We start from the raw sequence: 26564 nt of genomic DNA, 5'->3' as shown, positions 1-26564 counted from the left end.
CAAGATCCTAGTTAGAAATTTTGACCAATGGTAATATCTAAGCCTCCCCTTTCAAGCTTTTAGCATTTTCTGTATAAATTCAGTTCTGCAAGCAACTGAATTTAATATGTGATTGGTTCACACCAGCTAAATTTTTGAGGAAGAGTTAAAAGAGCCATTTTTGGCTAGATATGAAAAACTTTATGCAACAAATGCATATTTGGAAACTGCAAAATGAGCATGCAAATCAATTTATACGCATGGGTGAATGAATATAGATGAGCTATTTTCAAAGTATAGCCATCCTGGTGTAGCATAAGATAGCTGTACAAAAGGAATGGGAAGGAGGTGAATTTCTCAGCTTAGTCACCCATTGACAATTTTCAAAGGAAAATTGCATTCTCAGTTTCCATTATGCCTGCACAAATTTGGACAAATTAAGGAGTCAACTAAGTAATTATTGATAACATACATGTGTATAAAGTAAAGCAGGAAAATCTTGCCAGTCATTTGGAACTTCTCAGATGTTGCTAGGATTTCCATTAGGAAGAGGAGATATTACAAAAATGGTAATACACCTGACTGTGAAACCAGTTTGAGACACAGCCATCTCTCTAATTTGGTATTGGAGATGGGTAAGAATAACAAGAGATGTTGTAAATGGGACATTTAACAGAAATCACTCTACTGAACAGAAATACTACATCTGCTTCCAGTCTCTAAGATCCTTTTGTTAATTACCAGGAAAATTGTCATTCATCCTGGCAAATGGGTCTAAGTAAAAAAAAAAAAAAAATCCTTGGAGTTACACAGGAGTTAAATTCTATAATTCTCTCTTTCATGAGAGTCTTTCAGAATATATCCTGTATGATCAGTGCTATATTCATTTCTGATAATATGAATATTCTGTTTTTACTTCTAAATCAGAAGGTTCAACCTAGAATGATAATATAAATCCTTGCAAAGTCATTTATGAGCCTGATCTTCTCAAACAGACTATTAGTTTGACATTTCAGAATCAGATTGAAAATCCCATAAAATGGAGAGTCACCAACTTCCTTTATTAATCTGGTCTTGTACTTGCAAATATATCCTGCAAATAATTTAAACAGAGTTTTCTTTATCCTCTCCATGAAAACAGTGTAATACCTGATCTTTACAAATTATTTGCCTTTTGTTACATAAGTAAGTATACATATGATACTATTTTTTGAATATATGTGTATCAGCTCAGATCAGATCAGTAGCTCAGTCATGTCCAACTCTTTGCGACCCCATGAATCGCAGCACGCCAGGCCTCCGTCCATCACCAACTCCCAGAGTTCACTCAGACTCACGTCCATTGAGTCACTGATGCCATCCAGCCATCTCATCCTCTGTCGTCCCCTTCTCCTCCTGCCCCCAATCCCTCCCAGTATCAGAGTCTTTCCCAATGAGTCAACTCTTCGCATGAGGTGGCCAAAGTACTGGAGTTTCAGCTTTAGCATCATTCCTTCCAAAGAAATCCCAGGGCTGATCTCCTTCAGAATGGACTGGTTGGATCTCCTTGCTGTCCAAGGGACTCTCAAGTCTTCTCCAACACCACAGTTCAAAAGCATCAATTCTTTGGCGCTCAGCCTTCTTCACAGTCCAACTCTCACATCCATACATGACCACAGGAAAAACCATAGCCTTGACTAGACAAACCTTTGTTGGCAAAGTAATGTCTCTGCTTTTGAACATGCTATCTAGGTTGGTCATAACTTTCCTTCCAAGGAGTATCTTTTAATTTCATGGAGTATCTTTTAATTTCAAGGAGCATCTTTTAATTTCATGGCTGCAGTCACCATCTGTAATGATTTTGGAGCCCAGGAAAATAAAGTCTGACACTGTTTCCACTGTTTCCCCATCTATTTCCCATGAAGTGGTGGGACCGGATGCCATGATCTTAGTTTTCTGAATGTATACACATGTGTATATATGAGTATATGTATATTTGCAATTCATGCTTGCTAAACAATATATTTTAATATTTTCATTCCCACTTAAATAGATATATCTCATTCAAGTTATGTTGTTAGGTGCTATATAAGGGTCTAACATGGTTTACTTAGCCAATTACTTGCTAATTAATACCTGAGTTGATTTCATTACTTGATTTCATCACTACAAACAACAGGTAATGTTGTTTGTTGTATTTTATCATTGATAATATATCTGTGAGATATGTTCATGTATTTATGTTAAAAAAAAAAAAGTCCCAAAATGGGAATTGCTGTGTTAAAGAGTGTATCCATTCAAATTTAGCATAACTACTGCTAAACTGCCTCTACAAACAGTGATGTACATTCCAACCAGAAATGTTCAAGAGCATAAGAGTGCCTATATTGCCATATCTTTGCCAATACTGTGTATGATGGTGCCCCTTAATCTTCTCAATTAGCTAGGCAAGATATAATACTTCAGTTTAATTTTTATTGCTTTACTTATTACTGAGATCAAGCTCCTCCTATTTATTGGGCATTTGTATTTCTCTTTTAAATAATTGCTTGTTTTCTTTGACCCATTATCCTTAATATTCCTTTCTCAATAGCTTGAACTTATTAATAATTAAATTTACTAACTCTGTTTAGCTCCTAGCTGGATGGCATCACTGACTCGATGGACATGAGTTTGGGTGAACTCCGAGTTGGTAATGGACAGGGAGGCCTGGCGTGCTGCAATTCATGGGGTCGCAAAGAGTTAGACACGACTGAGCAACTGAACTGAACTGAAACTGAAACTGATGAGCCAGTTAGCAAGCTCTTACATATATATGCATATGCATATGTATATAGATATATAACAGAACACATAGAAGTATGAATGTCCCTAGACTTAGAATCACATGAAGAAATAGGTGGGATGTTAAATAACTATAACAAAATGTGTTGAATGTCATGTTAACTATGCCATCATGAGTCTATGCAAATCCAGCACTGGTCCTGCAGGAGGACTGCAGGAAGATGTCAGCGAGGACTTCACAGAGATTTGTGAAGGATGGGTCAAATTTCACTCCAGAGACTGGACAGAAGGTTTTTGGTCCAACGAAAATAGCAATAGAAAGGGCCCTGAGACAAATAAATGCAATAATTAGTCATAATACAAATAATGACTGGCTTAGATCACAAGGTTTCAATTAAGATAAAATGGTAAGAAACGAGACTGGGATGATCAGGAGACATTTAGAAAAGTACTCACCTTCCACAGTTAAGGATGTGTGATTTATCCTTAAGCCAAAGGAGAAATATTATTTTTAAAGGATCACTGCAGCAGTAAAGAACGGCTTCAGGTAGGGGAATATGGCGAACAGCCTGGGATTTGGAACAGGGGTAAAGAGATTATAAAACAATCCTTTTGGGTGAATACAAGAGCCTGAAATAGCATATCAATAGAGTTAACTGAACTTGGTCACTGAAGGTACACGATCAGTGCCTTTTATTTCCTGACTTGGTAGCCCTAGATATTCATCTCTGTGACAGCATTCAGTGCATTATATTGAAATCATTTATGGGCTTCCCAGGTGGGGCTAGTGGTAAAGAATTTTCCTGTCAGTGCAGGAGATGTAAGAGGTGTGGGTTCAATCCCTGGGTGGGGAAGATCCCCTGGAGAAGAGCATGGCACCCACTCCTGTATTGTTGCATAGAGAATCCCATGGACAGAGGAGCCTGGTGGGCTATAGTCCACAGGGTCGCAGAGTCGGAGCCGACTGAAGCGCCCTAGCACGCACACACAAAATCATTTACGCCAGCCTGCTCCACTAGAAGGTGACTGCTTCCCCTTTCAATTCTTAGACCAGTGGTGACCAAACACAGTGTCTCACTGGAAGAAAAATAAATAAATAAAAGAAGTCGGTTTCCTGATTTTCCTTGCTGCCAAACAAAGAAAAAACAAACTTGTATTTGCTATCAATGTTTTTTCCTACATATTCTCTATAACTTTCTAATGATGTTCTACAAACTATTTCCTTTTAATATGAACAGAGCCAATGACTAGAATAATTTGAAATTATGGTGACTTAATTGAGAGTGTGAAACGATCCATTAAGTGTAATTTTTTAAAAGGATCCATGTTTCTCACTCCTCATAGGCATATTGCATTTTTCAAAAAGGCTTATTTTTACCACAGCTGAGGATATCATTAATAAGATCACTAACGGTACACATGTACACTTTATTATAGATCTCCATATACTACGATTAATAGTAGGATTTATTCACATTTTTGATTCCCCTCCTTTTTTTAAATACTGTATTTAGGTCTCAACACTTTCAATTGTGCTGCCAAACTTCAAAAGTACTGAGAACACAAAGGTGAACGAACACCTCTGAGATGTTATGAGCTAACATCTTGTCTTATGTAGGATAGCTTCTTAGTAAGTGGTTTAGCAATTATGAATGAATTCATGAATGGACAAAAACATAGAAGTCAGAGATAAGCTAGATTTCTGGTTTGCATAACTGTTTATACAAAGAAACCGAGGACATTACAGTACCCATAAATAAATGTTCTTAATGTTGTGAATGGTTGTTGTTTTGGTTTTGTTTTCTTTGTTTTGTTTTTAACTCAAAGACTATTTTTTCAGTCTTCTCATCTTATCCTTCTCCAGGAAGAATTCACCGTAGTGCTAAAACCCCTTTTATCCAAAGCTGTATTTCCCAGAGGAAGAGAAATAACATAATAAAAGGTTTGATATGGGAGTGACACCACTTGAATGTGCTGCAGTGAGTCAGCCAGGCAGAAACATCACAACTGGTAGAGGTGAATTCCATGCCTGGAGGGTGCGATGGAGACGGCAGCATGAGCAACAGAGGTACAAGGTGAGTTGAGATACAGGCAGCAGCTGTAACTTCAACTCAACCATGTCGAAGGAAACATGAAATGGGGGCAATCCACTGGGTAAAGAGGACAACAAGGGCTAGTGGCTCAAGGCAAACGCAAGCAGGTGGGCAAAGAGCCCATCTAGAGTGGATTCCAGGGACTCCTATGCACAGCACATCAAGTTAAGGCAACTGGGGAAGTAATTTACACTCTGCAGCAGTCGGTGCTATGTTTTACTCAAATGCATCTGTGAATTATAACTTCAGACCCTCTTAAAATGGGTTTTCTGGCTTTTTTCCTTTTTGGCAGGGGGTAGTTTGGGGACTTTCTTTTTTAGGGGTGGGTGTTGTTTGGAGCTAATTCTGTCATACTTGGAAGATGTGAATGCTAAAAGTTTTCCCAAAAGTATACTTATTTACATAACTATGAGCTAAAAATGTATTCTGAAGGTTATTTAGTCCAGGCCTCTGGCCAGAAGAAGGGAAACCAAACAGTTTAAGAGGGCAGGTGTCTGTCTAAGCTATTGTTGAGAATCTCCAGGAATAGAGCTTTGCCCACCACCTCTGCTGGCCTGTCCTCATATTTACACTAGAATCACAAGCAAATGTGGTTTTCTGTTTCCTTGGGCCTCAATCAACACACTCTTATTCATATCCATTTCCACTGGTTAGCCTTCTGTAGACCAGACTTCCACTGCCCATTTTTCTTAGTCCAAATTATTTTTTCTGTTTGTCAGCTCATATTTTTCTGGCCTACTTTTCCAGGTTAAAAATACAATGCTATCAAGACTCTTCCCTTTATGCCATTCTGGACTGCTTGATCTACCAACAGGAGTGACAGAGGCTTTTTTTTTTTTAAACCACCAGGTAACAACAAGCTACTAAGAATTTTTATGAAGCCTCCGCCTATGCCATTTCCAAGGTATAATAGGAAATTAGCTAGTCAGACAGAAAGGAGAGGAAGGGCAGGGAGTCAATGAAAGTGCAACGATGCTGATGCTATGATGAACAGACCAAGAGGATTGCGATACATTTGGGGAACTAACCTTTGGGAGAGTATAAGTGAATCAGAATGATAATGGGTAAAATAAATATAGCAGGAAGACTTCCCTGTGGCTCAAACAGTAAAGAATCTGCCTGCGATGCAAGAGACCAGGGTTCAATCCCTAGGTTGGGAAGTTCCTCTAGAGAAGGGAATGGCAATCCACTCCAGTATTCTAGCCTGGAGAGTTCCATGGACAGAGAAGCCTGGCGGGCTGCAGTCTGTGGGTTCGCAAACAGTCAGACGTGACTGAGTGACTAACACACGTAACTTAACAGGGAGCTATTAGGAGAAGGAGGCAGAATGTCAGACCAGTTTCACAGAAGGGGGACTGAAATGTTTTAGCTCAGTGAAGACAGTACTCTTTCTCTTAGGTAGAAAAAGATAACTCAAGGAAATACTGAATACATGAATTTTATTTCCACTGAAGACATAACAAGAATAAATTAATTTATGTCATCAGAGAAAGCATTTTCATTAAATTTAAAAAAGAAATTCTGCCCAGAAAAAGTTATTAAATATTTAACATGGAATACTAAGAGAAGGGGGGTAAATAAATATGAAATTGCATTAGTTTATTCAGGCATCTTTTAAATGCAGGACAGATTCTTACACATGAAGGAGTATGTAAAGGATACACAGTTATTATTTTAATATTAAAAAAGAAGGAATTACAAGTCCAAGGCATGGCCTCAGGAATCATGCATGCAGCCTTCATTAGAATGCCAGCTTTGCAAATTCCTAGTGGGCCTCAGTTTTCACTCTTTAAAATGGAGAAAACAGCACCTACCTTATGGGTTTGTGAGGAAGAGTAAATGAATTAATGTGTGTAAAGAACTTAAATTAGGGCCTGACACAGAGTACGAGTTATGTGCGATTTTGCTCCTGTTTTTGTTGTTCTTACTGGTATTAGTAGGAAAGAGTCCAATGACACATTGCCAAAGACAAAAGATGATTATAGTTTCTGTGAATTGTAGGCAAGAATATGGTTATATTTGCCTCTTGCTTCCTCCTATGTTTACCTTCAGCTCAATTCCAGGGCTAAAAGTCAAGAAATGCATATTCTTGTCCCTTCCTCCACTAACCAGATGTGTAGTATTTTAAGTCACTAGTTCACAATGTTCTGATTGTTTCAAATTCTATTAGTTTTCCACTGTCTCTCAAACTTTTCTCCAATACTCCTTTTTCCCTAATCATCTTCTTCTTTCCCTATCTCCTGTTCCTCTTTCTCAGCCTTCTATCTCGTTTTTATTATTACATATTCCAAACATCACAGCTTCTCTGAGGCCTCATTGTCCTTCCATCCTCCATCCCTATGGGTGCAAGACCCTCCAAAATTAATATCTGGCCCCATTGCAAATCAACATTACCTCTGTTTTAGGATGAAACACAACATTTTCTGTGTCATACAAACAGGGACTTTGTCCAAGATGAATAACACCCTGAGTCTAGGGGAGGAAGATGTACCCATCATTTTTCTTTACTTCCAGCGACCTCTGGGAACATGGACAGCTCTCAGCTAACAATCAGAGAGGGGGAAGTGCCATCTCCAATGAAGAATTATTCTAATTCATGAAGCTCTACCTTCGCCTATACTTTGAGGAAGGAAATCAACATAGAGAGCTGAAGAAGGATAAACAATGTATAAAGCCCAAGGTGGGGGCAAAAAAGCTTTAAATGTTACTTGAAGTAAAACAATATAAATTGTGGTAGAAGATAGTTTATTATATCTATTTATTATATTATTTTTATCCCATTGTTCTAATCTGAATAAAAGTATAAGGGGCTTCCCTGGTGGATCAAATGATAAAGAATCTGCCTGGAATGCGGGAGACCCGGGTTCAATTCCTGGGTCAGGAAGATCCCCTGGAGAAGGAAATTGCAACCCACTCCAGTATTCTTACTTGCAAAACTCCATGGATAGAGTAGTCTGGCAAGTTATAGTCCATGGGGTCACACAGAGTATAAGAGGCCAAAGGAAAAAAGATTAATAATCCATATATCAAAAAATTACCCATATAATGACAAAAACTAAACAATGAGGCATGTTCTGAACCTTATAAATGACTCATTTGAATATTAAAAGCAAAATTTTGTAAAGATTGATACCTACTCTGGTAAAGGGTTTTGGTGCTATTATTGACTTTTTAAAACCTGGCTGGCTGTTTCAAAATATTCCTGTGGTGGTCTTAGCTTACAGGAAAATCACTAGGAGTTCTTCAGTAAATAAGTTTAATTCCCTGGTTTTCTTAAGTATGAAAGTTTTAAAAAGTCATTATTAATATTAGTTTAACTTTTTTCATATGTTTGAATATAACTGTGGTTCATTCTGATAGATATTTAAATAATAACTATTTATTATTTATTTTATAATAATAAAGTTTCATTAAATTAGTTACTCTTGGTAACTGTCAGAGCAGTCTTAGAGCAAGACTTAATATATTTTGTCTTTAATACAACCCCCAGGAACAGTTGGGGTTAAAGTTAATATGAAAGTGCTATTTTGCAAAAACCTCAAAAATCTCTAACATTATGCCTGATCAGAGAAAGTCAGTTGTCATAATTTAAGGATAAATTTTTCAAGTTTCTAAGGTCTTCTATAGAAAAATATATATGTATTTTTCTATATAAGAAAATATATTATATAGACTATTTTAAATCATAAAAAACATTATATTTTATTGATATGTTTAACCATGATTTTCAAGACTTCAAATAAAACCCTTCTCTATTTATATTATGTGATTTTCTTTTACATGTCATATTTTTGTGTATACATATCTGTTTATATACATGTACATTTATGTATCAAAAACAAATGTTTCATGATTTTTAAATATCTCAATACTTTATTTCACAGAAAGTTGATTCAATTTTTAAAAACAGGGGTTCATAAATGTATCCTCCTATACATGTAATTGTGAAATTGGGTCATGGAATACAATATATAACTTCTTATTTTTATAATGTCTTGATCTGGAAAAATTAAACATTTAATACCTTAAGCATCACATACAGTCATTTCAAATAAATAATTATATTGTTTGCAGGGGAAAAAAATCAATGTTGCACTCAAGATGAAAAGCTTAAGTTGGAAGGTAGTATCTTCCATACAGCAGCTATAGTTATATGCTGCCATGCCAGCTTTTTCCCTAAGGAGAGTCCAGGCATGCTTAATTATAGAGACATCATTACTTAGAAGAAAAACATGAGTCTTTAATTTCCTTGCCTCTGCTGGACTGGAGTGGTTCTTTCTGCTGAATCTAGCAACGTCTGGGTAACACCCAAGTTTAGCTGGCTCTACATACAAGACCACGTATTGTAAGGTAACAAACAACAGTAACTGTGATCAGTCCTGCTTCTGTTATGGATTGCCATCCACACAGAATTCATTATGTCTGTAATTAAACAAAGGGAGGACCCTCCTAATGTTAGGATGCTAGTGAAGCAACTGTTCTTCTTGGCAGTGCCTCTTCTAACTTCTGAACCACCAGATCCCTCCTGGGAATCAACCTGAGAAAGTGCTATTTGAAGCAGCACTTGTTCCCATAATGTGGCATCAGTGTCTTACTAAATACAGTTCAGACAGTTTTGAGCACAAGTGACTAGACAAGAGTCCAGGTCAGCACTTTGTGTCTTGCCAGGTCAGTCTTGTTTTCTTCCCACTTCTTTCCAATAATAGTGTTTCATATATACCAGAAACAGCATAGAGAAAATATCTTTCTAACTCCAAGAACTACTCCCAAGTTCAATTTTAGGCAATGCATTGGGAAGCCAAATTCACTTATCCAGAAAGAGACACTACTTTCTCATTATGTAATTTCAATTAAGTGCCCAGTGTACCATCACCTATATCTTCAGCAGAATCATGTCTAACTCAGCAACTCTCACTTAGTATACTTAGGGGACCAGCCTGGGTCTTTACATTTGTGCTGAATCACCATGGACTTTGATAATTTTAATTAACTGTATCTCCTATAATCTGAAACAGATGGAAATTGGGTCACTTGTATTTGGAAACTAAGTATTTTCATTCACATGATCAAGAATTAGTTGTAATATTCTTTACATGCAAGATATTGGTTCTTTACTTCTGGTTGCATCAGAGTAGAATCAACCTATTAAGCATAATATGAATAGAAGGCCAACAAAAAAAGCAAATACACAAGCATTATATAAACAGAGTGTGATGAATCCTGACAAGCTAATCCAATTCTTTATTATCATGACATTAGGAAATGGCACTAAATGTAAGAGTCTGCCACAATCGTCAATTCTGAAGGCTTTATTAAAAATCAGCCATTCAAATTGGCACCAAGTTGACAAGTAGGGAACACATTTTCAGCAGTTATCACCCGTCTGTTAAGTGAGACACACAGGTTTTGTCATGTAATGGATACAGCTGCCTGCTGGGACAAAAGACACACCTGCGCTCAAGTTTCATCTCTGCCATTGAGCTATGGAATATTTGGCAAGCTAGTTTTTCTAATACAGTTTTCTCATCTGTACAATGGGCATTTTACAAAATCTATCAAGTGGGATGTTGCAGGAAAAAATAAGGTAAAACAGATAAAGTACACTGCACAATGCCTTTCACTTAGTAAGCATTAAATAGTAAGTATAATAAATGTGATTCCAAACAGAATGATTTTAAATTGTACTCAAATTCAAGAGGTGCTTATAGCATCAGTAAAGTAGGAGGGCCTAGTGTACCTTTTGAAATAATCTGATGCCTAATATTTTTTGGGGGGGGAAATCATGTTATTTATAGTTCAGAGAGTATAGCTTGACTAGAAATTTTTTTTCAATATCCACTCATTCAAGTATTTACTGAGCTTTTACAATACATTCATCATAAATTACCTAAAATACCAGTAGTTGAGTTGTTCTAATTGGAAAACAAATATTGCTTGAATGTATTGGTAAGATTTTCACTCAAATAGATATAAATGTAAAATATGACCCTATGTTTTATTTCCAATATAAAGGCACAAGAAATTGGAAACCAGATTAAAAGTTGTGTAGGAATTGAAAACAATATCGCTCTCCTTTCTCTTAGATGCATTTATATATAAATACACTTGCTTCTTGGAAAGGTCACTGGATTTATTTTGCAAATATCTGACTCTTGGGCTAAAATTTGTAAATATGTATTTCCATTAAGGATTCCTTTGCAATTTGTTTGGTATATAAACAGTGCATTGGTATTCATTGAGAAGCATTCCATTCAATGCTTCTGAAGGATTTTTTTTTGGGGGGGGGTGGAGCTTATATACAGTAAAGTACATAAATCTTAAGGGTATAATTCAGTGAATCTTTACTCATACATATGCCCATATAACCACCATCAAGATTATGTCAAAGGCTCCACTGTGTCCTCTTCTAGCTCAACACCACTGAAACGGAATCCTTATTCTGACCTCTATTACAGCAGATTTAGTTGTATCTGTTTTGAACTTCACATAAAGATAATCATATGATATATACTCATACAGTTGCTACCTTATGTTACTAATTCCATTTGTTTGGATTTTACATAGGAGGAACAAGGAGATCTTGAGCTCTTTAAGCAGTTTATCTATATTAATGTGTCAATATGTACTAAGGGAACTCTATCAAATCTCATACCTACTATTGGGTGTAAACAATCTAAAATTCATAGAAAATGACTTCAAAGTAGATTTACAGAAACAAGTTTAACATTTTCACTATTCACATCCACAACATCCTAGAGCCACTACCCTACTGCCATTGGATACTTCTAAAGTTTCACGTTTTTCTGAGACTTTACATCTATCATCTACTCACAAACCTTCTGTGAGGTAGGTTAGCCAGAGTTCACAATCCGTAGTAGCCTGATCAGGTGTTTCTCAAAGTGCAGTATTGGAAACTGAACTTAGAACATCAGCAGCCTGACTCTACTTTTATCAGAACTTAGAAGCAATGCCACATCTGGAATTTAGCTCTTCAGATGCCACTCCACCTTCTGTTTACATACACTGTGTAAACAATAACACTGTTGGAAAAGAATCTGATAGAGCACTGTAGACATTCCATAGTCAAGTGGAAATGCATGGAATCCAGGCTTAAGAGTGAAAACCAAAAAGCCATGCAATTTCTGAAGAGCTCTAAAGCAACTAACCAAAATAACTTTTCTCCCCTTAAAACTTAATTCAGACATTTTAAGACTTACTACTCAGCAAGGACTACACTTACCAATTTCTACACTTCCAAGTAACAGCAAGAAACTGAGCCATACAATCACAGAGAAGTACACAAGGAAAAAGTAAAAAAGCTATGTAATATTGTGATGCATAACAAACTAAAATCCTTTAGAATGCAAAAATGATTTATGCTGAATTATGTCAAATACTTGTGCAATTTTTGAAAGTACAGTTTGCCTAACAACTTCTAATAATAGGTTTATCATCTCCATAACAAAACAAAACCTGAATAACTACAGTAAGGCCTAATTTTCAGTGTATATTTAAAGGAGTTAGCCCTACGAACACAGTAGTCACCAAATGCTCACTGAGAAAGTAATAAGGAATGTGAGTCCTGTTTTCAGAAACCAGTGTGGCTCAAGGTTCTAATACTCAGAATGCAGCTAAGAATAAAAGAAATATTATTACTACCTGTCCTTCTGTAGTCAATCAGAAATTTCTTAACTAATCATTTAATTATCAAATTTAATTTAATGCTATCCAAAACTGGAACATGATGTTACTAGTATATATGATTTTACACTAAAAATATAATCTGTTCATGCAACTATAAGAAATCTTTCTTGAGTTTTTAGAAGTTCAAGTATATTAGCTAACTTCTCTGTAACATACAGACAAATAACTTGAACTTACAGATGAACCTCAAAGACCAATTATAAATAAGATAGATTCATTAGATACCTATAAATTAGGATAAATATTGTAAAAAATCACTAAGGGATTAGGATGGATAAAAGTATTTATGTAGAAAATGACAGTTTTTACAAATGCTTTTGTGTTACAGATTCACTTAATTATAATAAAATTTCTCAAGTAGAATATGTTTTAAATATTTTGAATTACAGCCAGACATGGGTAACATTAGAGCACAGCTGTGTAAAACAGAAATAAAGGTTCCCTGTGTTTACTCTTTGCTTTTCTTTGTAAGTTGAAACTTTAGGGCGAATCAAGCAAGGATCATTATTACATTAAAATTCCTTTTAAATTAAAAAAAAAGAAGTTCCATATTTGAATTCTCAGTGCCTACTCAATGGCTCAGCAGGTAAAGTATCTGCCTGCAATGCAGGAGACACAGGAGACAGGGGTTCAATCCCTGGGTGGAGAAGATCCCCTGGAGGAAGAAATGGCACCCCACTCCAGTATTCTTTGAAGAAGGAAATGGCTACCCACTCCACTATTCTCACCTGGAAAATTCCATGGACAGACCATGGGGTTGCAAAGAATTGGACATGACTGAGCGACTAACACACACACCGGTACTGTTGCCTGAAAAACTCTCTTGGACAAAGAAACCTGGTGGGCTACAGGCTATGGGGTTGCAGAGGTGGACACAGCTGAGCATGCACGCATATATTTGAGTTTTACTTGACAGTAGCCCTGAAGAAAGTGGTATCAGTAGAAGTAGTGGTGCTAGTGGTAGTGGTGATAACAGTAACAAAAATAACAAGTGGTACTTTAGAATATTTACTATGTGCCACAAACTGTGCTAAGAGCTTTACAAGAACTGAACTGCTTGCTTCTGAGAAGAGCTCTTTGAAGCAGGTACTATTATACCATTTTTACAGATGACAGTATTGAGGAATAAAGTTTGAGTGGTCCCACAGTCTGTGTAATTCAATCTTTATACTACAAAAGCATCTCAGCATAGTTAAACTAACACATTCCACTTCATTTGTGGCATTCTAAAATGGTCAGTTTTGATTACTATTTTATAGCCAAGATAAGCTTTTTTTGATAGATCAGACAGATACTTTCATTGTTATGCTTCAAAAGCTTCTCAGAACATTTTATCTAAATCAAAATTACGAATTTCTCCATTCCCCTCGAAGTTTTTTCAGCACAGGTGATCCACCTTTCCTCTGATGGTAGACTTCAAACAAAACTCTGGCAAAAATCTCTGCATTATTTTTGTCCAGTACTTACCTATATAGTAACTACTTAATTTTTTTAACCTTATGAAGATTATATCTATGTAGTATTTCCCTTTATTGGAGCAGTTAAAATACTGAAAGCCTAAAATCTATCTATCTATCTACATATATATATCACAAGGAAGGCATATTGAGCAAGGTCCTTGGGCATATAGTTAAATAGGGCACTATCAATGGGGTCCAGAAGCCTACAGATTCAATGGGCATATCTGAAAGAAATCACATAATAATCCATATAAAGGGTTCAGATAATGCATTTTACAGGTAGAACCAAAGTGTTCCAAACAAGTGGCCTCAGAGTTCTATACAGAACCAAACTTACAAAGATTCTAACTTCCTCAGAAAAAGAATCTTGCTTCCCTCTCTATCCCCTGGTTCAGTCTACAGTTTGCGTGTGCATGTAGACACTCAAAACATTTGTGTGTGCTTAACAAATGTTGTTGAGTGACAAACAGAAAATAATGCTTTTCTCTGGCCTCCTATCAATCTGTTCTCTACACTATAGTCAGAGTGATCATTCTGAAATGTAAATTTGATAATGATGTCCTCCCCCTTACCTTCCACACTAAACTCCTTCCATTGTTTTTCCATCATTTTTTCAATAAAGACTAAAATTCTCAACACTGTGTTGGAAGGCCTTACAGGACCTGGCCCTACTGCACTAAGAGTTCCATATTCAAGGGCCTTCCCTTAGTTTCCTGAATGTGCCATGTCAGCTCCTACACCAGGCTGTGACTTAACATTTCTCCTGTGTCTTTACCTGGCTAATTCCTTATCTCTCAGATTTTTGTTTAAGTATCACCCCTCAGGAAAACTTTTTTTGATTAATTCAGTTCATACAATTTTAAGTTCTCATAGTACAACGTACTTGTCCTTCAAAATATATACTATTGTTTAAAGTTTTCATGTATTTACTTTTTTAATTACTGAGCCTCCTCATTGGAATGTGAGGCTTTTACCTTCCTATGAAAGTAGGAACTATTTCTAAGAGTTTACTCACAGTTGTATCACTTAGGCCTATGATTCAGGCATATGCAAAGCACTTAATACTTGTTGGATAAAGAAAAAAATGAATGAATGAGTGAATATGGTTGTCTATCTGGCAACATTCATAAAGTCATAGAAAGCAGAGGCTTCATTAAGTGATATCTATCACACTGTCATGTTCAGTAATATTAAGCAATCAGCCATCACAAGCCACTTGTGTTTCAGGCTATTTAAACAGAAGAAGTGAATAAAATTGATACTCAGTCTAGTATGACATTTTCGTATAAGTGGCTCTAAAATGCATAAAACCTGGACTTGGAAATAATGAAATGTATAAGTTAAGTTCTCATTGATCAGCTTTTTATTCTCATTTTTAACTGGGTGGCCACAGAATTCACTAATTCTTTCAAGCTGCTAGGAAACTATTAGTGATCTTAAGTAGAAACTTATTAAATAATAATGATCCCAGGACACTTAAGATGGGTATGATTCACTGAAAAAGCTATGTATCCCACAAACATCCATCATACACATTAGTTCTGTGTGTGTGTGTGTGTGTGTGTGTGTGTGTATTCTCTTGAATAATCACTGGACCTGAAAAAATGATCAAATCTAATAAAATGGAAAGCGTATTCAGCAGTCATGATAAATACAGGGTTTGAGAGTAAGAGGGTTGGTCCCAGGCTCTTCCACTAACCTGATCATGACACATAACCTTTCTGTTTTCTCTTTCCATCACCACATGAATAAATAAATAAAACTTGTCAGGCTATCTGAACAAATGAGTAAGGATAAAAGTGAGCTCATTAAATGAAAATATTCTAGAAATCCATAGGTGCATAAGTTGTTTAAAGGTACTCTAGAAAGAAGAGAATATTCCTTAATTTTCTTTTTAATAATTCTTACTGTATTTAGAATACAAAGGTAACTAAAATATTAGACTTTTTATCAAGTTTAAAAAATTGTAGTTGGGACCAGATATAATTTGAAAATTATTTAATGTTTGTTGTTAATCTTTTTCTCCAAATTTTTTCAAATGATTATGGGTTTGTTTTTAAATCACCATGTTTTTTTTTAATGTGGCAATCAGTGTAAATACTGGCTACAGGCAGGGCTTTGTTTATATTTCATCTGAATACAAATCATCTGTCCCTAGCCATCAATACATGATTGGTGTTGGGAGAGGCATCCATTCTCGATTAATTATTTAATAGTCACTTGACACACATGAAACAGAGAAAATAAGCAAAATGGAGCCAATCTTTCTAGGGAGACTGGCTCTGCCTTTATCACTCCATTTTCCATTTCAGAGATATGCAATTCTGCTTCTCTTCAAAATATTACTTTTGCCATGCTTTCTCCACTCTTAACTGTTCCTGATTATGCACATCCCTGGATTCCTACGTTAAAAATGCACAGAAAAATAAAAATTTTCATTTAAAACACCCTCCCACACAGAACAAGCTGTCATTGTGTCATATTCGTTTCCTAATTTAAGGAAGGAAGTTATATTTCATGTGTTCTTCCTTAAATTGTCTGCTTTGTATTTTAAAGCAGCATTGGGGTATTTAAAGCAATGTGTCCCATAAAATAACGTCCATCTTTTATTCATTTCTATGTATCAGTGCAGAGGTATGCAACTTCAAATTATATTACAGCAAACCATCAAATGTAGCTAACTTATTTATGGCTTATAATCAAGTTAGATTTGGTAGAGAAAAAAGCATATACTGTTTCATTTTTCATAAAACATAACTATAAAACCTGATGTTAAATCCATGGAAATTTACCGATCAAGCTAAAGTGTGGTATAGGCCATGGGATACACAGTCCTCTATAATTATTTAAGCCAAAATACATGAAAACAAAAACCTTCATGGAGGCAGAAAGCAGTACAGTCACACCTTACTTTTTTTTCATAAAACCATGAAGGCTATAGAACTCCTAATGACTAGATTTTTTTCCCCCTGTCTGTTGTTTAAACAATTACAAATTTTATCGAGTCTTCATTTCTCTTAAAGTCAGGTAAGAGAGAACTGCCAAGTCTAGTAAGATTTACAAGGGCTAGTTAGTTCCCCTTAGCAGTGTCAGCAATAAAAAACAACAAAAAAAGTCCAGAAGATATTATACAATAAAATACAGCCATACATAGAGTTTTTGTCTCTAAAGCTTTCAAAATAAGCTTTAATAATTCACCTCTAAAAAACAGCCATAAATGCCATTTATCCATATGTTGTTGATTGTCTTGATTTGACCCAAAAGCTATCTATTTTAAACCCTGACATCTCTCCTGCTCAGCCATGGATACATTCATATTTCTTTTTCATATCGTTCACTTTTTGTTCACAGGCTTTCCTATATCTATACAACAATATTTTTCCTTGGTCATTGTTATGTAGCAACATTGGAAAAATACATTGATGACTGAATTTTATGTATAAAAGGGAGAAAATTAAACTTAGAGGTATGAGGGTTTTTTTTTTTTTAATTCCACAGTTTCAATCCCTAAGAACAACAGCTTGGCCTCCACTACTCAGATAAATATCATTAGCTGAATATCCTTGGAAAATCTCTTGCAATGCTTCATATGCATCCCCTGTTTATTAGCCTGCAGACGCTTCCCAGTCCAACGTCTAAATCTCTCTACTATTTACCTTCCCAAGTCATCTGATTAAGAAATATGCTATTTAATCTCTAACTCTTCTAAACATGAGCTGACCTCTCTCCCACTTCAAGAAACCACAGAAATAATTGATTAAACCAACAAATGTTGGACATAGCCAAAGAAACTACCATTAATTCCAAGAACCCTCCTCCTAATCAAGAAATCTTGCACAAGTCCTGCCCTACTCCACCCCCCTTTCCCCACAGGAGCAGGACTGGCCACTCTACTTGTAAAAGGCACAGCTGTGTCTATGAATCCTGTCTCCCTTGCCCATTACCAACTATGTGGGGATTCTCAACCATGGTCAATTTCTCTTGACTTCATTTTTCACCAAACGTATGCCCAATCTGCATCTTACGGGGGAAATCTGTGTATTACAGACAGTGGTGACAGAGGAAAAGCACATTATATGTTCTGGTGGGCCCCAGTCCAGTGAAGAGAGGAAACGGCTTGGCAAAGAACCCGAGGACTGAAGAAGAGAGGTCATTTTACTTGCCACTTGGAAGGAAGTAGGACTAGTGGAAAGGGCTCCGGGAGGAAACTGAACCTGAAAATGGGGAATGCTCAACCTTTCCCAAGAGGCCACGGGAGGGGCTGTGGGAGGTAAGAGGGCGGAGAGGCCCGAAACAGGTTTTCACCTGGACCCTACGCGACACAAGCTCTCCAGAGAAGGAAGCCCGCATGCACAGGCCCCGGCCTGCCTCGCCCTTCCTCCCCGTACCCTGCCCAGGCCAAGGCCCCAGGGCTCCAGCGTCATCGGGCCTTACCTTGGCTGCAGTCCTTGCCACGGAAGCCAGTTCGCGAGCAGTCGCACACCGCCTGGTCGTCCACTACGGAACACACGCCCCCGTTGAGGCACACCCCGCCCTCGCCCTCCTCGCCCGCTTCGCACGGGCTCCCGCCGCCGCTGTTGGGCGGCTCGTCGTCCAGCTTGACCTCGCCGCTGTCCACGGGCAGGGCCAGAGAGGAGTTGACCCGCACGTCGCGGATCCAGCCTTTGAAGGGCTCTCGCTCCCGCACGGAGGCCAGCGTGAGCTTGAGAGCCGCGGCGCGCAGTTCCGGGGGAAGCCCCCCGACGAAGAGGCCGCTGAACACCGTCATGTCCCGGCGCTTGGACTTGACCTCCACCCACTTGGCCTCCACCTGGTCGATGAAGAGCGTGGTGTTGCGGAACTGCCGGCGGATCCGCACGTTGTGCCACGCGCCGTCGTTGACCGGCGTGTCCGTCAGGAGCGTGGCGGGCTCGGCGCAGAAGATGGAGAAGCTGAGCTGCAGGCGGCCGCCGCGCGTCAGGATGAGCTCCAGGAAGTCGCAGAAGCCCTCGTCGTCGAAGTAGAGCACTAGGCCCCGGGCGCTGCGCGTCTTCAGCTGGAAGCTCATCTCGCTCTCGCAGCAGGCGTTCCACTTGGGGAAGCGCGTCCACTGGCCCTCAGCACCCGGGAACTCCAGCCCGCTGCCCAGCTCCGCCCAGCAGCCCAGGAGCAGCAGCGAGAGGCACAGGAGAAAGCAGCCCCCGCGCTGGAGAAGCGCCGTCCCCATGCTCGGGGCTGGGGTGCGGCGGGGGGGTGCCGGGGCCGACAGGGTCAAAATGATCTTGAACACCGTGATGCAGAAATCGGGGTCCGGAAAGAAGTCGGGTAAGGGGACGGGCAGGAGTGGGAGGAATGTCCCCTCCTTAATCTAGCTCTTTTTTTCTTCTTCTTCTTCCAGCAACCCCTCCCTCTCTCCCTATAGTCCCCTCCCAACTGGAAAACGTAGACCCCAGTAGCACAGGGCAGCCACAGAACTTCCGGACCAAAGGGAGGATACACTTTGGAAGCAACCTTCTGGAAAAAGGTGTCAACAGAAAATCAAGAGAAATCACGCATCCATTTGAGTCCGATGAACTAGTCCAAGGGCATTGGTGGGGTCGACAGAGACTTCACTCTTCAAATACCATTATCTGCCAGGTATCAGCAGTGGTACCAGGCAAAAGGGAAACGGTTAGAGTCAGGTAAAAAGCAAACACTTTCCAGGGAAGTAAGATGCCAGCAAAGAACCAGGATCCTTGAATGCTTGGTAACACCTCAGGTGTTTCTCCTCCAGGTGCAGTGTCCAAACCAGTAAGGCACCACTTATCAACCCGAGTAGCTTCAAAGGCCTGCGTCTTCTGCCATTATCATAGACTTCCAGTACCTCTGTAGCCAAAGCAGAATTCCTTGCACATGGCCTCAGGGCTTTACTTCTCTTTTTCCCTCCCCAACAATAGGGTTCAAACACTGAAGCTGTGAAATAGCCAGAAGCTGTTAGAGGTGGAAAACACACCAGCTCCTCTTCTCTCCTCTCCGTCTCTGCAAGGCCAAGCTAACATGCCAGTGTATCAATTGGTCGTGTGTTGGTGATGCATTTTGGTTTTATTTTGTCTTTTTATAAGGACCCAGAAATCTGCAGAGAATTAAAATAAAAATTAAGTTCTAAAGTCTGAGTATCATATAATCATTATTCAACCCAGAAATCAGGTATATAATTGCTGTTATTAGCAAGTCAGAGTTAACCTTATTGGAAGGAACTTATTTGTCCTGATCTATAAGTAAGAAGAACTAATGTCTCCTAATAGTTAATATCACACTCTTACAATCAGCCAGTACCACACCCTTGTAGTTTATTATAACCATTAATAGGTAACCCTCCCAAATTTTTTCTTTTAAATAGAAATTTGGTTAATGTTAGATTTTAATGTTTCTGAGAAAGTTTAAAATATATGAAAAGAAGAGGGGAGAGAAAGACTTTGTTAGAAACTTCTGCTTATATGTGCACTGGTTATATAGACAATAAAAATACAGCTTATTTAAATCTCAGTTAATAGCTGATTTTACAACAGGCAAAGCATACCAAACTTGACTGGAAGCTGCCAGCATGGATTTGTGTAGCATTCCTACTCTTATTTTTCTCAGAGAGAGAAGAACGCTGATGGTTGTTTGGGATTCTTAAATTTCAAAAGAGTATTTTCTTCCTTTTTATTGAAGGAATCATTCATTATAGGAGAAAATACCTCACTGGAGTCAGATGTCAGTTTTCGGCAGCATTTGTGTCTCAACTGCCATAATATTAACTCCTCTAAAGTCAAGTATTTAATATTTTGCCTAACAGTGCAGTGATCTTAACTCCTCTTCAAGTCCTTTCTGGCTGTCAGCTCTTAGAATTTGTGTGGTTAGAATAGCTACTGTGTTACCTTAGCTGCTATGGCTCGAGGAAGCTCACATTTAAAATCATATCTTTGAATTACTCACTATACTATTAAGTCATCTCTCTTTATTCAACTCTAATCTGACAGGTTCTTGTAATGGTATAGAACTCATATATAGTGAATTGTTTTTCAGTCTTTTTTTTTTTAACCAAAAATTACTCTCATATTTAACCAAGAAAATCACAATGTATCATCTGGTCCGGTTAAGGAAATATATGTATTTCCTTCACCATTTCCATTTCTCACTATCTCCCCCCGCCCAACACATACACACACAACATACACAGGCACAGACACCAGTTTATTGCCTAGACACAGAAACTCACTATCCAATTAACACTTTTTTTCCTACAAGCTGAAACTAGCAGTAATTTATGGCACCGCATTGTGCTGCTGCTCCTCCATGAAGGGAACCAAGAACATTTGTCTTCAATACAGAGCAATCCCTACAGGTGTCATCTGAGAGCCACCAAGCTAGGGGATCCCACTTCAAGTTCCTCCCCAGATGAAATTGATGACCGGTTCTCTCTCTTTCAGCACACACACAACACACTACACACACTGCCCACTAGCAAAGGGAAATTAAAATCTCAGTTGCTTTTTTATTACGGCTGATACATGCCACACCATCAGTAATCACCAGCCATATCTTGTCTACTCCTGCTCCAAACCCAAAGAAAAGTGCTCTTAAAAATCATTCTAAGAAACATATTATTCAGAAGACTTTCATTTTTTAAGTGGACTCAGAAATCTGTGAAATTTTCTGTTATTGTGAAATAAACGTGAAATTTCAAGATCAAGAGTAAGTGCTTTGAAACCATTTACAAGCTCCTGTGTTAGAAAACCTTTTTTTTTGTTAGTCAGTTGGAATCAATTGTTTTATTAATTGACATTCCATAGATCATAAAACCTTTCTTTACACCGCTCTCTTGCCCTCCTCCAACGATGCATATCTTGACAATTTTTTTTAAGGAATGTAAGAGAGGGAGGAAAACATATATATTCTTACCACAGGGGAGGTCAACTGACTCTTCCAGTTCTTAGAGGAAGCTCATTGTGTGTGAGAGAGTATCTGTATTTATATGGAGAAAAGGATTCTCTCTAGGTGCCGGGAAAACCTGGCGAGTTCACAAATTAGAGGATAAAATAAAAGGATCTGAAAAACAACCTCACTGCAGCCAAAGGAAGAAGCGCTCTAATTCAAAAGCAGACTAACAGCCTCATTAATCTTTTCTTTCATTTCTAGAATCAAATTCATTCCCAAGCCACTGGAAGGATCGATACGGTATGCTCATGGGCTGCAGTTGCATTTATTTTAATATGTTTATGGTAACACACACACGCACAAACATGCACATACCTTTCCATGCATCATTCAATATATCATAATAAAGAACCTGAAATATTTGAGAGGATTTTTAGAAGCGCCTATCATTTCCCCCTGGATATTTCAAAGTCCCTTAATACCAATGCACACCCAAAATTCTCCCTGGCTTTCCCGCCCAGTCTCTAAGCCCCATCTCTAATACCAGTGCAGTTTCTTGGAGCCTGGAGTCGACTGCACAAATTAAGGCTAGGCACAGCATGGGGCTGATGGGGAAGGGAAAGAAAGATGTAGCTCTAGATGTATTTTATTGCTTTGGTTTCTAACTTGCCCGTTTTCTTTTTCTGCTAATAAATCACTGCATTCAGTCTTCAAGTTACTACCCCAGCTCCACCATCTCATCTTCTTGCCATTATTTAAAAAGCTTCATGCAAAACGACCAAGATCTATACTCCTCCACCCTCCCACCACCCATCCTTCCCAGTGCATTTGTGGCAGATCCTGGCTCAATTACAATGGGGAAAGATATCCTTCTCCAGCTAGCCTCGCCCCATCCCCTCCCCCCCAACACAAATTGAGCTTCTTTACCTGCCCGGTTATTCCCCCTTAGCTCGAGCCAGAGCTTGAGGCATGCAACGGTCAAAGCGAATTTCCTGAGGTCTGTGGATAAGGCAACTGCTGCTGCCTTTTGAGAGGCGTCAGGCTTGAGCGTCTATCTCCAGGAGTGCGGGAGGGGAGAACAGGCAAAGGAGGGGAGCAGAAGGAGGAGGAGAGGGAAAGAGCTGGGAAGGAGGAGGCGGTCGTGGAGCCCGAGAAGGCTGGGTTACGTGACGTTGGGTGCTGTCCTTCTGAAAGAGAAGGGCGGAGCTGAGCTCTCCGCAGTACCATGGAGAGCGGCGGGCCGTCCCCAGACTGGGATACTGGTGGGCTCAGCCCCCCGGGCACAGCCCCTCCCGATGGGGATGCTGCGCAGTGAGGTGTGTTTCTGCCTTTGCTTCGTCCTCTTGCCGGGGGAGCCCGATCCTGGGGGCGGGGACCTAACGCGAGTGCTTCTAACTTGTCACCACCCACCCTCCCCCATGAGAGAGAGGGGAGGTGGATATAGAAAAAGAGGAAGAGGAGAGAGCGGGAGAGGGAGACAGAGGAAAAAAAAGAAAGAGAGAAACACGTAGCCTACTGAGCATGCCCAGGCCCCTGCTAGACCCACGGAAAGCTGTGTGGAGATTCCACTTCTCCGGGGTTTAGTCGTGATTGGGCAACGGTATCTGAGAGGGTTGGTTCCAGGGCCAAAAGGAAGGGGCCAAGGAGTCCGTGATTAAGATGAGCTCTCGCTTTACTTGTGCACTTTGATCTCTTGCTTGGAACCCTAGAAAAGCTGCAGCTCTTCGAGGAATGCAGAGACAGGCAAGGTTCACACAGTCGCTGGCATTCCCCCAGATCCACGGTCCCTGCCCCACCCCTTACAGTGGCCCCGGGATGGGTGATCACTTCAGATCTTCACGATCTGCCCAAGCTTTGCCAAAAAGATGCAAAAGGGACCCACCCAGTTAACGTGCCAGTTTAAGAGCCCAGACTCATCTATTGGACAAGGTACTTTGGTGGTAACGTCTCCTCATCCCTTCTCCTCCCCCAGCTTTCTGTGCTCTGCCCTGGCATGGACATCCGGAGCTGAACCAAGTTCTGTTCCTGTTTAACTCTTCGCTCTATCTCCTCCTTCCTTTTGTAGCTGGTAAAACCTGGAGGAAGTGAAACTTGATACAAGGCACTGACCATATCACTGGGCATGCCCAGTAGGCATTGCTGAGTTTGGTGACAAAGGAGTTAAATCTAAAGGAAGCTTGCAAAAATAGGTGGTAGAGAAGTCTGAGGTGTGTGGCTTAATTATAGTTTGAGTCCTATGGACATTTAAATTTCTAACCCTATTATATTCCTAGTCTGGGTTAGTTTTAGAGCATAAAAAGCAGACATTTATTTCAGTACCACAAGCCTAATAGCTTCAGCCTTAAATATTGTTAAGGTAAGACTATTTTCTGCATTTCGGCCCTATATAGCAAAACTGTAAGAAGTAGACAAATTTAGGAGTACTAAAATAATATACATTCCTAATCTGATATCCATTTCCTGCCAAAGAAACCAGAACTCATTCCTTTTGATAAGCCTATTTATACTTTCACTGCTTGTCTAAGAGTCTAAATAACTTGGAGACAGGAATAAATTATATTATTTTTATTGGGTTCAGAAAGGCAGTGTGGTCAAGTAATTAAATGTGTGGGAACTAGAATCAGGTTATCTGGGCTTGAATTTCATCTCTGCCATGTAGCAGCTGTGACCTTAAGTAAAATGCTTAATCTTGCAATGCCTCAGTCACATCATCTGTAAAATGGATATGTTAACAGTTCCCAATTTATCTATTTGTTGTTGTGGAGGTTAAATTAATAAATAGATATAAAATAGTTGAGAACTGTGTTGAATAAATGCTAGCTTCTTTCTATTAGTTCCAAGCCCATTCTGTTCTCTCTGAACCAGTGGAAGTCACTTCTCTGAAATTCAGATTCCTTGAATGTAAAGTATGGGTACTAGTGAGTGCCAATTTATTCCACAGGATTACTTTGGGAATGTAATGAACTAATAACTGCTAACATGATATTTTTAAAGTGAATTATTAAATAATATAACTCTAAGTCTCAGAAAAATACCTTATCTAAGGTTCAGTTCAGTGCAGTTCAATCGCTCAGTCGTGTCAGACTCTTTGCGACCCCATGAATCACAGCACACCAGGCCTCCCTGTCCATCACCATCTCCTGGAGTTCATTCAGACTCACGTCCATTGAGTTAGTGATGCCATGCAACCATCTCATCCTCTGTCGTCCCCTTCTCCTCCTGCCCCCAGTCCCTCCCAGCATCAGAGTCTTTTCCAATAAGTCAACTCGTCTCATGAGGTGGCCAAAGTATTGGAGTTTCAGCTTTAACATCATTCCTTCCAAAGAACACCCAGGGCTGATCTCCTTTAGAATGGACTGGTTGGATCTCCTTGCAGTCTAAGGGACTCTCAAGAGTCTTCTCCAACACCACAGTTCAAAAGCATCAATTCTTCAGCACTCAGCCTTCTTCACAGTCCAACTCTCACATCCATACATGCCCACTGGAAAAACCATAGCCTTGACTAGATGGTTAATCAGTCATAAGTGAATCTGAACCACAAATATACTCTACCTAATTTAGGGTATTTAAAAAAAATTGTCAATAGGTTCTAGAACAAATAGCATATAAAATGTGCCTATATATGTCTCTTATAGAGGTAAAGCTTACTACAAAAGTAAGTAGAAGGGACAGCTTATTTATAAGAATTGAATCTAAAAGGGTTCATAATTGAATCGTAAGGGTTCCACGATACCCTTGTAATCTGTGTATGTTCCTCAGTAAATCTGATGATGCTAGCAGATTTCTAGAGGCTCTCTTAAGAGTCCAAGTCCTGTCTTTTACCTGGACTCTTAAAACCCATTGATTGCCATCAGTATGTAAGACCTGATTAATTATTTAGTTTCTTTCATTTTACCTTTGTGAATTTGGATCTTATCTTCAGTTGGTCTACACAGTGTTTCCACTGGATTATAGTTTTCCACAGGCTGTCTTCTGTGATTTTCTAGTTCAAAGAAATTAATATATTAAAAGTCTTATTCTTCATGCATAAGTTTTAAAACAAAAAGTCCTATGTGCCTACCCCTTCAGTTCAGTTCAGTCGCTCAGTCGTGTTCAACTCTTTGCGACCCCATGAATCGCAGCACGCCAGGCCTCCCTGTCCATCACCAACTCCCGGAGTTCATTCAGACTCACATCCATCGAGTCAGTGATGCCATCCAGCCATCTCATCCTCTGCCGTCCCCTTCTCCTCCTGCCCCCAATCCTTCCCAGCATCAGAGTCTTTTCCAATGAGTCACCTCTTCGCATGAGGTGGCCAAAGTACTGGAGTTTCAGCTTTAGCATCATTCCTTCTAAAGAAATCCCAGGGCTGATCTCCTTCAGAATGGACTGGTTGGATCTCCTTGCAGTCCAAGGGACTCTCAAGAGTCGTCTCCAACACCACAGTTCAGAAGCATCAGTTCTTCGGCCCTCAGCTTTCTTCACAGTCCAACTCTCACATTCATACATGACCACTGGAAAAACCATGGCCTTGACTAGATGGACCTTTGTTGGCAAAGTAATGTCTCTGCTTCTCAATATGCTATCTAGGTTGGACATAACTTTTCTTCCAAGGAGTAAGTGTCTTTTAATTTCATGGCTGCAGTCATGAAAATATGACTTGCTGGGTTGTTTCTAAATGTAAATCGCTTCAACACTCTGAACACTA

The 26564-nt window shown here is 39.2% G+C and overlaps 1 protein-coding gene across 19 annotated transcripts in view; it reads right to left on the bottom strand.

Moving 5' to 3' along the window:
• Window positions 1-23057, bottom strand: part of NRXN1 (neurexin 1) — a 1228058-nt gene extending 1205001 nt beyond the window's left edge. For all 19 annotated transcript variants that reach the window (XM_086326949.1, XM_086326950.1, XM_086326953.1 and 16 more), the window contains exons 1-2: window positions 22805-23057; window positions 18434-20090 (exon numbers count right to left, since the gene is read on the bottom strand). In XM_086326949.1, the coding sequence (XP_086183075.1) occupies window positions 18434-19205 (772 nt within the window). In that variant the 5' untranslated portion in view covers window positions 19206-20090; window positions 22805-23057. The remainder of the gene's footprint in view (window positions 1-18433; window positions 20091-22804) is intronic.
• Window positions 23058-26564: the final 3507 nt, after the last annotated feature.

Source organism: Bos grunniens, chromosome 11, assembly GCF_055505025.1.
Source record: "Bos grunniens cultivar Pamir isolate PY7600 chromosome 11, Bosgru_T2T1.0, whole genome shotgun sequence".
In the NCBI taxonomy this organism is placed as follows: Eukaryota; Metazoa; Chordata; class Mammalia; order Artiodactyla; family Bovidae; genus Bos; species Bos grunniens.
Note: the sequence above shows the minus strand (reverse complement) of the source record. Positions and strands in the feature narration are given on the sequence as shown.